The 15,813-nt window shown below is 38.3% G+C and overlaps 2 protein-coding genes across 3 annotated transcripts in view; one reads left to right on the top strand and one right to left on the bottom strand.

Moving 5' to 3' along the window:
- The first annotated feature begins 242 nt into the window (after nt 1-242).
- LOC131780462 (origin recognition complex subunit 5) lies at nt 243-5,295 on the top strand. Its single transcript, XM_066166359.1, has 5 exons — nt 243-446; nt 1,491-2,006; nt 2,600-2,804; nt 3,840-4,064; nt 4,768-5,295. Exons 1-5 carry the CDS (start codon nt 243-245, stop codon nt 5,016-5,018), a joined length of 1,401 nt encoding a protein of 466 aa, XP_066022456.1. The 3' UTR covers nt 5,019-5,295.
- LOC131780473 (uncharacterized) overlaps nt 5,237-15,813 on the bottom strand; it is a 38,656-nt gene continuing 28,079 nt past the window's right edge. Inside the window, exons 48-66 of one of the 2 annotated variants that reach the window (XM_059097078.2) lie at nt 15,631-15,738; nt 14,940-15,010; nt 13,730-13,793; nt 12,978-13,077; nt 12,584-12,639; nt 12,409-12,509; nt 11,899-11,999; nt 11,214-11,302; nt 10,751-10,816; nt 10,036-10,149; nt 9,717-9,773; nt 9,204-9,299; nt 8,931-8,976; nt 8,727-8,782; nt 8,037-8,123; nt 7,879-7,936; nt 7,127-7,327; nt 6,900-6,946; nt 5,237-6,379 (exon numbers count right to left, since the gene is read on the bottom strand). In XM_059097078.2, the coding sequence (XP_058953061.2) occupies nt 6,284-6,379; nt 6,900-6,946; nt 7,127-7,327; nt 7,879-7,936; nt 8,037-8,123; nt 8,727-8,782; nt 8,931-8,976; nt 9,204-9,299; nt 9,717-9,773; nt 10,036-10,149; nt 10,751-10,816; nt 11,214-11,302; nt 11,899-11,999; nt 12,409-12,509; nt 12,584-12,639; nt 12,978-13,077; nt 13,730-13,793; nt 14,940-15,010; nt 15,631-15,738 (1,614 nt within the window). In that variant the 3' untranslated portion in view covers nt 5,237-6,283. The remainder of the gene's footprint in view (nt 6,380-6,899; nt 6,947-7,126; nt 7,328-7,878; nt 7,937-8,036; nt 8,124-8,726; nt 8,783-8,930; nt 8,977-9,203; nt 9,300-9,716; nt 9,774-10,035; nt 10,150-10,750; nt 10,817-11,213; nt 11,303-11,898; nt 12,000-12,408; nt 12,510-12,583; nt 12,640-12,977; nt 13,078-13,729; nt 13,794-14,939; nt 15,011-15,630; nt 15,739-15,813) is intronic. The other variant, XM_059097079.2, reaches the window with a different exon arrangement.

The following is a 15,813-nucleotide window of genomic DNA, read 5'->3' as shown; positions in this document are numbered from 1 at the left end:
AAGGAGATTTATTCTCAAAATTTAAAACCATTGAAATTGAAAGAAAGTATTAAAAAAAGAAGCTATGGGCCTATCACTGCAATTTAAGAGTTCTTTTTTTTTTTTTTTTTTTTTTTTTAAGATGAAAGGACCAACATTTCAAATTTCGAGGTCATAAAATGCCGACTAAAAACTATCCACGCAACAGCCCCTGGATAGTAAAAGTTTTGACAACTCTCTCCAGTGCCCTCGTGTTAACCAATATGGCGAATGGCGGGCTATTCGGGTTTAATGAAGACGAAATAGGGAAACTTTACAAGAAAGTAATCTGCAGAAAGAATGAAATCGATGCACTGTTAACTCTTTTTGGGAAAAGAGAGGCATACACTTGTCCAGCGATCTTCATTTGTGGACACATCGGTACAGGGAAATCATTTGTTGTGCAGACTTTGCTAAAAGATTTAGAGGTGAGTGCAAAAGTTTCATTAGGAAGAAATCCTCGATTGATTATTGCTAAGAAGGAAAAACGTTTCGTGATGATGTCAAGTGTCTCTTGACGTGAAAACAGACTGTCTTACCCAATGGATGATAACTTGAGTTTTACTAATTATAGTATATTATATTTTTCTAATTACACTGTTTTCTATGCATTTCCTAAGGAATTTGTGTATCACTCAAGAGCTTCTTTTGTTGGTGATCATTTATTTTATTCTCGTGACCTTAATGTTTTGATGTAGGGGTGATATTGTAAGAAGAAATTGGATGCTAGTCACTCTTTGGGGTCCAAGGACAGGGGCCTAGCTGGCACGGGTGGGGTCCTAGGGTACCTGTGACCCCCCCCCCCTCCCTTTGGTAAGCCTTTTTTCAATCGAACAACCTACAATATTTGGGCGGGAAAAACTGGTGAGTACCCTCTGTTTGACACAGTGTGATCCCCTCTTTGAAAAATCTTGGCTACCCCCTGGAAAGGTTAATGAATGGGATACAGGAATAGGGAGCTGAGGTCTCACAAGAGGTAACCTTAAATAGATTGAAACTACCCAAACAGCTGTCAGTGAATGGTTGAGCTGCATACTCTTGATCTGAATGCAAAGGTGTGCTTTGTATACTGGCCATACTGATTTATCCCAATGAAATGTATTGTTAATCATATCATGTGGGCACGAGGAAAGCAGGTGCCATCATAAGAGCATCAGAGTCAAGTAAGGATCAAATTTGTTAGTGAGTTGGGTTGTTGTTCAATCTTTACTCATGTATGAGAGTGACAACAAGTTCTGCTCAGGCTGTATAAAACCGTAGGTAAAAATAGCAATTGTATCTGGAATCAGCCCAGTGTTCTCCTTTTCAGGCAGTACCTGTCCAGTAAAATTTGACATGTGTAGTACCATTTCTTATTGCCTAAAATTGCTTGGAATTCTTGAAAATTCAACAGGTAAAAGAATTGCTCACTCCCAACAAGTTGGAAAATTTATTTTACCTGTCCTGCCAAAATTATACTTTTGATTTTACAGCTTCCTCATGTGTTAGTAAACTGTGTTGAGAGTTTTACAGCAAGACTGATTTTTGAGCACATCCTATACAAGCTACAAGATCTGGATGAAGATGATGATCAGAATGCTCCTCCCAAATGTGAAAATATGACAGACTTTTTACGACTCCTGAAACATTCTTTATCAGCAAAGGAACTCACAAAGGAAACCTTCTACATTGTGCTTGACAAAGCAGAGCAACTTCGAGATATTGAGGCAAATCTTCTTCCTGCCTTTTTAAGACTCCAGGAACTGACTCAGCTAAATATTTGCATTATTTTGCTCAGTCAAATTGTTTGGGAAAAGTTTCAAGTTGGTACAGGGTTTTATGAGCCCTTTCTCATTCACTTTCCTGACTATGCAAAGGCTGAATTGCTGCAGATCATGGCAAGAGACAGTCCATCTTCATATCCTGTGGAATTTTTCAAAGCATACTGTCAGCTTCTCATGAGTGTATTTTATTCTGTGTGTAGGGATTTGAATGAGCTTAGACATCTGGTAAGTGGAGGAATCCTCCTAGGAGAGAAGTATTGTGTATCATTGAATAGCAATCTGTATATCAAAATTCCTCTTTCTGTTAAGTTTTGAAAGATATGTGTACAATCACCATAACTTTTTGGATGAATAAGGTGGCTCTGCACATAGTGTGGATTTAATGTTTTTTAAAACCTTGCAGAGAGAAGAATCTTTATATAGCTGCAGATTACTTGTCAGCTTTATTAGAACCTTTTTATTTTTCTTTATACTCATCACTTATCTGGTTGATATTGTAATGATATTCTAAGGAGAAATTCTGTCTTGGTCAGTCATATGAGTTAAAGGGTTGAAGTGGTTGCTTTTGAGGGGTGGGACCATCACCTTCAAGAGGTTCCATTTGTTGTACTTTGACTTGGAAACTTTTGATATTACCTCTCGCTAATGAGAGGTGGTTGCAGAAGGAGGCTGGACTACACTAGGTTTACCATCATTAGAAATCGTCATCATGTGGCTAAATAATTAATTTGAAAGGAAATGGTTGTTAATTTATTTGTTTTATTACTTTAATTTGCTCTTTTTCTTAAACAGTTAAGAATTTATTTCTCTGCCTGCAGGCTCTTCTTCATTTTCCAAAATATTGTGAACCAATCACATCTGGTGAAGCTCAGTTGACAGACAGTTGTAAGCTGTGGCGCAACATTGAGCCTCATCTTAAGAGGGCTCTGCACACAGTTTACCTTAGGGAGGTGTCCAGTACTCAGTGGGAGAATATCCTTGGACAGGAAACACAGACAGGCAATGAGAACCTTGGAGCCTTGGGTAGGAAATGATCTTCATTAACTTTGTATTTTTCAATCATATATCATTAATTTAAATTGAAAAAGTATAGACAGCTCTGCATTAAGCTGGTATGGCTTATCCCAGTTTTAAATAGATTTAGAGTTGACACCCTAACATCAGTACCCATATTCTCCACATTGTTCTCTATACATTTCCTTTGGTACAGGCAAGGAGAATTTGTCAAACAATCAAAGCCTCTTAGAATGTTGATCATTTCCTTTATTCTCATGATCTTAATTGATGATTCAATGGCATTACTGAAAGGAGAAAATAGATGTTGATCACTCTAAGGGTTTAGAGGGGTTCAAGCAACCAGGATCGTTGCATCTTCTCCTGAAAAGGGTGCTTGTCCATCTTCCCCACCCTTGTCTGACAGACACCCACCTTGGCTTGTAGAAAATGGAAGTCAAAATAGGGACTGTTTGAATATTTTTTCTTGCACTAAACTTGATGCACTATTGAACATAATCCTGAAAGAGTGAAATTACATATACGTGCATCATACACATTTTAAGTTCAAGTTGGTCTTGTTCTTTGGGTAAGGAGGGTGGGCTTGCTTTCTGAACAGTGACTGGTTATTTAAAAGAAAAATCTCTCATAGATATGAGTTGTTAGAGCCATTTGGTGATTTCATTTGGAGTCCTTAACAGTTTTCTTGTACTCATAGACCTTTATGAGAAATTTGTTGTCTTTTTCTAAGGACATAGTACATTGACCCAGCCATATCTGGAACCTTAACACTTGAAATGACCTCCAGAATGAAAATAACCAGAGAAGCACTTCTGACATAAATATAAGTTAAAGGATTGAACAGTGATGTTTAGCATGTCATGGAGGATGTCAAAAATGGAATTCAAAAGAAAAAGCAGTTGAGGGATAGTTTATTGTGGATTGTAGAGTTGGGGTTTAAATGCACTTTTAAATATCAGTAGATTTATGTGCAATATTTCTATATCATGCAGCTAAATTCCTAACAAGTGCAGAGGTCTTATCCGAGATATGCGATCTTTGCAGGTATATCAGTTCGTTCTCACATGGAACTGCCTTTCTATGCCAAGTATCTGTTGCTCTCAGCATATCTGGCGTCGTATAACCCAGCTCACACAGATAGGAGGTTCTTTACCAAACAGGGAAGAAGAGGATTAAGTAACAGAGCAAAAGCTGCGGCTAAAAAAAAGAAATCCAACACGCAGCTGACGGGTTTGAACTTTTCTAGTCTGAAGAGTGTGGTTGATAGAGGTTTGCAACGGAGGCGTTTTTTTTTTTTGCGTCTCGTCCGTACACCCCCGCGATAAGCCCCGATTAAGCGAAAAACGCTACAACGCCCCTTTCTGAATTATCCAACATTCGCTTGCGAAGCAAGATGTTAGATGAAAATGTTTGATAAAAAATGGAAAGCCAATCAAATGAAGGTGTGAGACAGGTGAGTAGAGTAAAACGGTCAAATGCTCATCTGTCAAGACGTTGGATGAAAATGTTTATCGTTTGATCAGGGTCTTACTCGAAAACTTTCTGTTGTATTAGTCTTAAAAGTAGAGGAAGTGCCGTTGTAGCGTTAACATTTCTTAACAATTTGAAGTGCTACGCTGTAAGATTCTTCAAGTCGTTGACGGCTTTCCAAATGTCTTTCTACATTCCGCAAACCAGACACCAACCGATAGTGACTCAGTGCGACCGAAGACTAACAGTACGATCCTCAATGCTTACTTCCGAACAAACAAAACTGGGAATCCGGAATGAAATTGTCAACATTCTGACGATCAAGGGTATTTTTTAATTCCGCGTTGGAAAAGACGCGCGATCTAATAAAATTTCAGTCGAAGACTTATCTACTTATGATCAATTACTTATATCCGACCCCCCCTCCCCTCCCCCTTCCTTTGATCCTATCTAATGATTGAGAATTGTTTATAACCGTCATTAATCTTTTTTGTCCCGTTAGGTCCAAAGAATTTCCAAATAGACAGACTAATGGCCATATTTTACAGTATTGTGGAGGATAAGGTCGCTCCAACTGCTAACATCCTTTGTCAGATATCATCCCTTGTTTCACTGAATCTCTTGGCACAAATCACAGCAGATGATCAGATAGATTGTCCTAAATACAAATGCCTTGTGAGCTTCAACACCATCTCAGAGATAGCGAGACAACTGGAGTTTGATATTGTGCAGTATTTGTACGACTTTGTCTGACAGACACCACGTTGGCGGGCTTTCGTCATGATAAAGGCAACCATTTTGTTTATGTGCGCGTTGCCGTCGCATGAAAATCGAGCGCCGTAAGAACGTGCAATTCAATGAATTCCATGGTATTACTCTGGACTGGAAAGTTATTAGAATAAACAAGATTAAACATCTAATTAATATCGTGGAAAACTTTATTTTTAAGAGACTGCAAAAGTGCAAAATCTTGTTTCCATATAAAAATTCCCGAGTTCACAAAGCTCGTGTGGGACTTACGTTATTTACAACATCATTAGCTTAAAAACAAGTGTTTTTTTTTTCGGTGCAGGGTTCTTCGAAATTTCCTGAAGGAAAAGTATCGTTACTCGGGGAACCTTCGTTGAATTGCACGAACGGACTACGAGTCGTATGATCCCATTAGGAAATTCTACAAAACACAGAGAGAAACTGAAGAGTTACTTACAAAATAAATAACTTTCACACAGTGTCGACAACTTCTAATCCTTCAAGCGATTCCAACAAATCAGCCAATCAGGTGCATGGAATCTGTAACGAGCCGTGACTGGCCCCCACCCCGACGGGGTATTTTTTTTATTACCGCCCGGAACCAGGATTTTTTGCAGACAGTACACTTTCGTAGAAGAGCTCACCTACAGTTACGATCATAAATAGTTCTTCCAAACCATCTTACTGGAATGTATTAGAGTACCGGTAGTGGTACCCCTGAAGAAATTAAACAAAGTAGGAGCAAGATTTTCCTGCGTCAAACTTCTCTGCAAGAAAAATCCTAAATAAAATTGACATGCTGCAGTAAAAACCTCATAAAATGTTGTCATCAGCGTGTGAACGTGTCCAAAATCATGGCATAAATAATTCATCTATTCTATGGCTTTTGATTTTCTTCCACACAATTTCCTTGTGTTAGTTATTCGTATATTGATTCATTTTCAAGATAATATTTAACTAATCACTCGAGTCTATAATACAATAAAGTCTCGTACTCTCGAGTCCTTGGATTTAAGTCGCGTCTCAGGGTGTAAACTTGTAGATTCGACTGAGGTAACAGACTTCCTTTAATCTACAGTGCTGCCAAATCATTATAGAGGAAAAGCATTTCCCTAGCGTGTGAACAAGCTGCTGTACGAAAAAATCGAGTATGTGCTAGTTTTTTTCCCCAGGCTCCTTTCAACTCGTGTCACTCATATTGCGCTTTCAATTTTCCTGAACGTTGCCCAGAGTGAGTCTGTTTGCTTTTCCTAGTGTAGTTTAAGGGTTCAAAATGTTGGAGGAAGTCTTGTATCTGGGAGATCATCTGATTCAACGTCACCCAAGAGACTGTCAGAAATTTTCCCTCTCAAACGACCAGTATGCTGCAAGAAGGAAGATAAGTATTTAGTACATTCTGAACCGTGAATTTGAGACGTAAAATGAGGTGTCGAATGTAATCCGGAATTCCTTTGTTTTTGCTTTACCCCTCTCTGTGATTGGTCCCAAAAAATCACGCCATTCTCTCAACCAATCGGACGCAAAACGCATACCAATCGAGGTCACCCGCGTTTTCCCGCGCTTTTGGTAGTTTGTTTTTGTTAGAAGTGCTCATTGGCTAATAATGATGTAATCCATTAACATGATTGGCTGCTGTGATAAGATTGGTCAGGGTTTCTGACAGTCAATTGAAAACTGCTTCTATTGCCCCTTTTTATGTTGTTGTTGTTGTTTTGGATGATGTTATCTTTTACTGTCCTTTTGAAACAAATATTTCGCGGCATCCTTCAAGCTCAAGGCAGTTATGTGACACATGTCCTTCACTGAGAAGTTAGAATCATAATTCATCTCGAATCTGAAGGACGAAATGACTTGGGCAAACAATATCGCTCATTAAGTACTTACAGTTTTTGGCCTTTGAATTTTGGGAGGCGGCGAATATGAACTACTCACTGTAACATCAAAAAAAAAAATGGTGAATTAGATAAAATTAATAAATTCAGAAGACACATCTGGATATACTAGAGGTAGAATATCGCTTTTCTCATCTTCACTTAACTGTTAAAAAAAAGAAAAAATGAAAAAAAAAGAGAAAAAAAAATCAAATATTGCTGAGACCATATTTAACTCACCAGGGTCCGGTGTAGTGGCTTGTCTCTGTGGAAATACCACAGGGGGTGGCCAAAAACCTCCTCCAGCTACCGGCTGTACCACATTGACAGGCTTAGAAGGACGGGTAGATGGAACAAACAGCGGAGACGCGGCGTAGGTGTCCGGCACCGTCCGGTACGAGGACAAGGGGCGTTTGTCTGTGCGGGATGCAGATCTAGAACCTGTAAAAGTGACAAAGATAGTGATTCTTTCGATGATTTTGGCGCAGTTACTATATCAGCACCAAGAATTTTCAATTTTATCCGAATTATCCTGTGGTCTTTGGTTTTGCACAAGAGTGACTCATATCACCAGAGCTATTGCCAGAACAAATGCGCAGATAATTCGTTTCTTGCTGCGTGAATCTTTGTTCTCTGGCGACGCTTCGCCTCTTTCAAGAAGGAAGGAGACTGATAACATCTTGTTCAAGGGGTTGAAACCAATTTACAGACTGAAGTACGTTTATTAAAAAGTGGATCAGATTCATGAAGGAAAATGGCACCGTTTTATGTAACGCGCTGAACCCCAAACTTTCAATGATGACATCGAGGGTTTTGAAAACGATTTTGGAAGTCTAACTTATGTGCTTAAAAACTGATCAAGACATTTACTTCAGTTAAATATAGAATACGGGGGCTAACGATTCGTTATGGAGAGAGTCATCAAAATAGCAACAACATTGGCAGCACTGACTTCTTTTTTAACTCGAAAATTTTTGTGCCATAAAGCTTACCTGCTCCAGAGCCTGGCCTCGAAAAGCCGCTGGTCAGATGTTGCTCGTATTCATAAATCTGAAAGGAAGGGAAAAGAGTTATGGAGATCTGCAAAAACAACAACCAGTTTACAATGCCAAGTCATACAATAAAGAAAACAAAAAAACACACAACAAACCTGTCTCTGTAGATCTTCAACGCGTTCAAAAGCGTCAAGTTTCAAGTTTCTTTCATGGTCCAATTGCTGCATCATTTGCTTTAGGGCCTGAGAGAGAAAAAAAAAATTATATGTATTCCACGAAATGAAAAAAGAGCGCACTAGTAATTTGCGAACATTAAAACAGCAATGGGCCCGTATTTAATGAGGTTAAGGCACGATTTTCATCAATTAGACACGACTTTACTTCCAAAGTTGGCTTGCCATTCAGATTAACGCGAAGTTGTAGCCGATCAAAAGCAAGTTAAGTATATAAATAAATTAATATGAATGGTAAAATAAATGATAATGTTAACGATGACGATAACAATGGCGATGATGAAAACGATAATGATAGCACTTTCTTGCTGGTGTAGACTGAGCACAGTCGAAGCAGGCTCATGTTACCCGGAGGAGGTTCATAACGACAGGAGAATGGGGAGATAGAGTAAAATTGTGACTGTATTTTTATCTCATTATTTACTCCAGCAAGCCGCCGACAGATTGCAGCTTCCTCTTTTGCGTTCAGTGCATCCTCATTTTCGCTCGTATTATGTTCGGGAAAAAGATGACAAAGCAATTGCCAAAATTGTTATGTCAGTGTTGTGATTAATATCACTGCCACGGGCCATCACTCCTGGACCACTAGGAGGGCATTCAGAATCAAAATACCTTCTTGGATTGTTCTTGCGCGAAAAGATTTCTTCGCTGATCTCTATCCAAGTTTTCTATGAGAAAAAAACAAACAAAAACAAAAACAAAAACAAAAACAAAAACAATAATTAAAAAAACTCGAGAAGTATTTTTAATTGAAAAAGAAATGAAATGAAGGGAAATAAAATGAATCCGTCGACAATGATATGATAGCCAACTTACGAGTAAGAAGACGAAGCTGCAGTTCCTTCTCTTCCAGATCTGCAATCTAGAAGCAGAAAGAGAATTCCAATAATCTGTTGAAATACTCGCATGGAAATCGTATTGAGTCCAAATATAAGTTATATATACATGAAAAAAGAAAAACTCTTATGAATATCTTCACTCAGTGTAATGATAAAAATTGCGTTAGTTACGCTTTGCGCGAAACTTGAGACAAGCTTTTGTTTATAAAATGGAATAATTCTTTTAAAATCGGATGATCAATACACTCACTAGTTTATCGATGTTTGTCGACTTGGCGAGCTCCAGTTGTCTCATACTGTGCGCTTCTTGCATCTGAGCATGCATCTTTTGCAGCTTGGTCTTTTGCTGAAAACACGAAACATACAAACACTTTAACACCATCCAAGTTTAAATCAAATCAAGTCAACTCAAAAGTTAAAGTTGTTACAGCTAATTGAGGAGATTTAGTATTGTGATAATTTTAATTCCCAAAATATGATTCCTAATTCCTTTTTCAGGCCGCAACCAGCTATGTATTTAGTAAGAAAGTTAAGAGGATTATGTGCATTAGTATGAGACCACCTCGCCACTGATTAGCCTTATCAAAATGATCACATTTTTGCTGGCTAACTAGCTAAAATTACGAAGTCGAGTTACTGGCTAATGTTTCTGAGACTAAAAGACTTCATTTATACGCTAAAGCACAGTTCTTTTCAATTTTTTTGTATCTCTTTTTTGTACGAAAACTAGAAACTCGTTCAAACCATTCTTGTCTACTCCTACCTCGTATTGTAGCTTTTTACGCAGTTTCTGGCACTCTCGCTCCACCTCTGAAAGAGCCTGTACCAAAAAAAAAAAATCAATACTGATGATGATAATGACAATAAAAACAGTACATAGTAATAATGATGGAAATAGTCTGCCAAGGGGCTGTTCACCTTCAAATTCAAATTCGTCTTCAAAGACGATTGCTGTTTGATTTATTCAAAGTCTCACCTTGGATCTAAACATTATTCACCAGAAAAAAGGTAAAATATATATTTTTAAAGTAACTGCTGACAGTTTCCTTGTGTACGGTACTCGTTTAGACTAGATTAAGCACCTTTCTCAGAGCTGCCTGTTCTTGTTTAAAAAGTATCTCTTTCTCTTCTGCGATCTTCTTAACTCCTAAGCACTCTCGTTTGGCTTTGTCTGCCTCATCTCGTAAACTCTCGACCTTTAAAACAAAAAGACAAATCATCAACGTCAATCTAAAAGAGTAATTTTCAGCGAAGAATCGAAAAACTAGAACCAAAGTAAATGTCTTCATGCAAAGCAACAACGGTCTTTGGTAAAAATATCCCTGGCCGAACAAAACCAAGCTGATGGGTATGGCAAATAGTATTACGTGGATTTCGGGGGATGAGAGATTCATCCCCCGACATTTTGCAGACTTTTCCTTGAGACTTCTCCGGTACCCCCTAAGGTAGTTTCGCGTTTTTTCAATCATCAATTCCTTAGTAGATCAAACCACTCACACATATTTGCTTGTTCCCTTGGAAATTCTTTCTCAACAAGCTGCAATTAATTCTCTTTCTTTCCTTTTTTTTTTTTTTCATAAATACGTCACCCTTGGAAAACTAGATTTTCTACGAAGCAACCTTTTTTTTTTTTAGCTTCACGCGGCTTTAACTAAAAAAAAAGAAAAGTCACCCCAACTTTTGACCACTGACTTGCAATCAGCACATCTAGATTCAAGTTTCTGCGAAGTTTAAAAAAATCCTGCACACTTGGCTTAGAGCTAGCTAATTAACTAAAAAGGATAATGGAATTCTTACCGAGTCGTGATACCGGATAAAGAGACGTGTTCGCTTCCAATTATTCATTGTCTTTATCTTTAAGAACTGGAAAAAAAAACAAGAGACAGGAACAAGTTCAATACTCTTCTACCAAAACTGCTTCGGATTGGTCAAAAAAGTTGTGTATTTAAAATAAAGAACAGGAAAAAAAATATATTCATGGACGTTTCTAGAACAAAACAGAACCTTTACTGTCCAACATCTCCTTACAGCTGCATCCTACCTGGACCGCCCCACTTACCTCATAGAGTACATGTTCTCTATTCTTTTCTCTTACTTTTGGTATTCGACGGTAATTACTTGCTATTCTGTTATAGAAACGCTTTTACATACTTTTTGTTATTGTCATTTACATTTTGTCTTTCTGTATTCTTGCTAGAATTAGTAATGACTAAGAAATAAGTGGGAAAAAAAAATGAAAAAAAAGTACATTTGTACTCACCAGTTGTCCAAGGTATTTGTTTTCTTCTTGGAATTTTCTGATTTGTTCTGACTTGGCTAAAACTTGTTTCGATGCAGCTTCGCTTTCCTCTGTAGAGTTATAAGGAAAGAATGTTACTTATCACCTCCACTGATAAATTAATACTCCCTTAGAGGGATTTTTCGTGCCAATACTGGTTGAAATCAGCCATCTAGACATATTTGCTCTCATGCTTCCACCTCACCCAGGAGTAAGCGCAATTCACTATATGGTTAAAATAGGAGACTATTCCTATACCATACAAATGTACCACAAAGATAGCACATTCTTCACGTATATTTTCTAAGATGCTAGGTAACCGTGCGATCCGAGGCTTCCCCTTGGCAGTGGTACGCTTTGTAGATAACTAGACGCATACTCTTCATTAAGCTACAGTATGCATGTAGACTCTGGAGTAGTAGCATGCGAACAGTAAAGAATACGGGTGTGTTTTTTTTCATGTTAAGAAGAAAAACGAACCCTCTAGGAGCATATCCGAAATCAAACTGGCCCGATGACGTTTGAGATATCTCGGGAAATTTATTAAAAGACTCAGATCCACGCCAAGGAACCTGGACTTGATATCGGGTTTGCGAAAAACGAATCTTGACCTAAAGAGAATCGATTGTGTTTGCGTTAGTAAACGAGTCTAAGAGCCGAACAAGACCTTTTAATGTTCCAGACTTCTCTCTAAGTTTTTTCATGTCTTCCACGGCTTTACGACGCACGTCGCTCAGTCCCTCATGAACGTCATCGTGTAGAAATAATCTGGTAGGAATGGAAACGAGAATTATATCATGTAACATGCCAAACACAGAAGTCCGTGTTTGGAAACTGGAAAATGAAAATCGTCAAGATCTATGTTAATCGAGACCAATTTCTTTACAATGATCACATTTCTGACTTTCTTAGGTTACATTTTATTAATTAACCGTAACTGCGGGGAACTGTGCCACCTCCCCCCCCCTTCCCCCCTTAATTTTTATATTTGTAGCTGGAGCTTCCCCCGTCGCCCTTCCCTTCGCCACCAATTACGAATGAATTTGTAACACAAGAACGACGTTTGCTAAAGGCTAGGTTACCTAGTCACAAGGGTGAGTCGTTGAACACAATGAATCCTTTCATCAGGATTGGTTTCGAATGGCTCATCTCAACAAAAGTATTATGACTATCTTACCTGAATTCCTCGAAACTGTTTTTCATCGAAAAGCAGTTGGAAAATAGTTCCTGAACTAGAAATGCAAAGTCGCTCTTGATTCGCTCTCGGAGTTCCTTTTCCTAAAATGTACGGAAGGATTCGAATAAGTGAGATGATATTTACTACCTATGGGGGAACGAAATTTTTTTCTTACCTGATTCATGAGGGACTCTCTCATCTCTGCAATCTTCGCTCGGAGAGCAGTGATCTCTGTCGAGAGAAATATAAAAAGTTCAAACATTAAAAAATACTTTCCAAAATAGCAAACGAGCACGGAGGCAAACAGGCCAACAAACTACTGGTTAAAAATGGCTGCAACTTTACTTCAAGAAGTTGGCCGGCACACTTTTTTTCATACCCGAATTGTTCCGTATCCTCATATCTCCAGATAGTCCTCACCGTCGACTGAAGAATGTATTAATTTACGACATAAAATCTAAACTGTATTTACTCGTCTTTACATAAGTGGTTTAGACTCTATGTATCGGATTGTTTCAAAAGTCCGGCAAAGTTCCAAGGATACCGATTGTTTCCCGAGGAATACGTACCAAGCAGTTGTTCATGGCTTCGGTCCGCTAATTGACAGTGAACATCCACGATGGTAGCAGAGCTGTTAGCTTCAATTGTATCTTGATGCTGCTTTATCTCCTGCAGAGTGTAAAACGAAATTCATTCTGTTCAACGACATTTTGCTAAAGATATTAATTGGTAAGAGACCTTATCTCTTGTTATCGCAGCAATCCACCACAGTTTCGATAATTTTGAGCTGGAATCTCGTGGTTAACATAGGACTTAGCGATAGATTTCACTCGTCTTGTTACGAGTACAGGGCGAGGGAAAAAATTCCGAGCACCCACGAGGAATCGAACCGCAGACCTTCAGATTCCAGATCGCGCGCTCTGATGCTCTTGTAATTGGAACTTGTTGGTCAGACGCTAAATGTGCTGCCTAACAAATTGAAGTCCATATCTCTTAGGGTATACGAGTGCTCTTTATAAACGTAGAATGGGTTTTCTATTGTGCCAAACCGCACTCTTTTCTTTGATATTCTTGAGAAACCCTTCGAAATATCTACCCATACAGAATATATGAAGTCGTGACGTAAAAGCATGATTGCTATCCTACACTTTAACGATTCTTTTTCAGATATCATCACGCCAGATGTATCTGTTCTAATAAATTCTCTGAAGGTTGAGCTATTTTCAATGTGAATATTGTCTTCTTTTTTAAATCATAGCAAGATTAGCAATTGGTAAAGTGAAAGAAAACTGATGACCTAAAATGTTGATATTCAACCTACCTGCTCCTTCATGTACAACAACTGATGCTGATGACGGAGGAGGTTCTCATAGTACATGGCGTAGCTGGAGTAAGCACAAGCGAAAGTTAGTCCAAATGAACGTACCAAAGATTGTTTAATATTAATCGAAGTTGAGCGCGCTTTTCGAATGAGTGCCTCAAAACCGATTCTAAAGTAATCACGATGTCAATATCACAAACTGCAAATAGGAGCGCAAGGAGAACTCAGGTCAAGGTTAGGAAACTGAGAGTTACCAAGTCACCGTACATTGTTTTTAGTTCTGCGAAAGAAAAGTTAAAACTTTGGCGCGAATTTCTTGACCAAATCACCGAGCAAAGACAAGCGAAAAAAATGCCATCCTTGAGTACTTTTGACACTCAATTGAAGGTAAGTTTCGCAGTTTGATACTTTCTGCTAGGAATTGACTGCGTCGCTGAAAGAACTGCATTAATTCGGAAATCTATGGCAATCACGACGTTACCTTGCGGCGACTAAATTGCGGAATTCTTGACCAAACGTGTTGTTAGATTTTGGTTAATAATCTCAAGATGAGAAATTTACGTTTTCAAAGTTACTGCCTAACCTATTTAAAAAAATTTCATATTCATTTCGCAGATCTAAGTCTGAAATATTGCTCTTAACTTCCAGTTACCAAACTGCCAAATTTTCTACTCTTCTCTTCCAAAATTTTAAAATACGATGTACGCCTGACAACTACCCAACTCTAATCTAAAATGACTCCTTTCTAACCTGCATTCTACATGAACAAACTTGCCAAATTTAGTTGTTTTCTGTCGATTCACCTCAACTAATCAGACCTATCAAACAGTTGATCACATCCTATGTCTTCCTGTCTAAAGAACACAAGAACAAACAAAATGATTATCTCTTTATAGGAGGGCTCTTCCAGGCAAATCGTTATTTTCAGTGCTCAGTGTCAGGGATATGACAGAGCACGTAGTTTATCTGATGGACTAGATTAGAAATCTGAAGTAAGCGTGGTCAAATCCTCCACTTTGCTGCCGGGTAACACCTGGCTTGCCCTCCACCCGTTGATAATTTTTTTTTACAATTTACGTTAATTGTTTTTGTATTTATAGTGTCCCAAATTAGCAAATAACTGCTTAAAACATATTTCCTGTTAATCTCTTATCGTGGCATTCGTTTGTAGTTCCTTAAATCATCTCTGTCTAAAAGCGTAAGATTTTACCTCTCGAAACAGTTCCTTTCCCTCAGCATTGTCTCAGAGGCTAGCTTTACTAAGCATTTGTCCAAATGGTCCTTAAAAAAAAACAAAGCAAACATAAACAAAAAAATTGTAAGCAAGTATTTGAATTATACAGCTTAATCCCAGCAAAAATGGAGAAACGCAGGGCCTCATAAAAAGGTGTTGTAGAGTTCAAAGAGACGACAATGAGTTTGAAAAGAGAAGCGTGAGAGAATGAACAGGAGGATAAAATTCTTCACATCACCGTCAGAATCAACATCACTCAGAAGTAGTTTCCCTCCTTCTCAAAGAAGAGACGAAACTATAAGGTTATCTTGGGAAAGAAAGTGGAGGGAAACTAACCCTTAACCCCTCTACCCCTAGGAGTGACTAACATCTAATTTCTCCTCACCTTATCAACATCGAATCAAACATTAAGGTCACGAGAATAAAGGAACTGATCACCAACTAAAGAAGCTCGTGATCATTAAACAAATTTTCCTTTTATTACCTCAGAAAATGTATAGAGAAGAGTATGGAGAATATCTATATTGATGTTGGGCTGTAAAAGGTGATCATCCCAGTAGACCAGTCCTTTTAAGGTGGAGGATGAAGTCCAGCACTTCCCTACCAAAACGTCAACCCCTCTCCTAATGGATTAAAAGTGTTTATACACACAAAAAAACCCTCATACCCTTGTAAAGGAAACACTTTCGTCCTTCTCTGTGTGCTCTGACATTAGATCCTGGATGAAATTCTCCACCAGATGAGGCTTAGCGATGGTGCAATTTTCTTTCATGACCTGTAACATAAAATAACAAATAAATTTGGCAATAAGCCACTTTAGTTTAACTGTCTCTACAGCATTACCGTTTTC

The sequence above is a fragment of the Pocillopora verrucosa genome, chromosome 5 (assembly GCF_036669915.1).
Source record: "Pocillopora verrucosa isolate sample1 chromosome 5, ASM3666991v2, whole genome shotgun sequence".
Classification (NCBI taxonomy): Eukaryota; Metazoa; Cnidaria; class Anthozoa; order Scleractinia; family Pocilloporidae; genus Pocillopora; species Pocillopora verrucosa.
Note: the sequence above shows the minus strand (reverse complement) of the source record. Positions and strands in the feature narration are given on the sequence as shown.

Excerpts from the sequence above, each read along its gene's own strand:
- LOC131780462 (XM_066166359.1), top strand. The coding sequence starts at position 243 with ATGGCGAATGGCGGGCTATTCGGGTTTAATGAAGACGAAATAGGGAAA. Across the intron at positions 447-1,490 it reads CTTTGCTAAAAGATTTAGAG|CTTCCTCATGTGTTAGTAAA; the intron begins GTGAGTGCAAAA and ends TTGATTTTACAG. Across the intron at positions 2,007-2,599 it reads TGAATGAGCTTAGACATCTG|GCTCTTCTTCATTTTCCAAA; the intron begins GTAAGTGGAGGA and ends CTCTGCCTGCAG.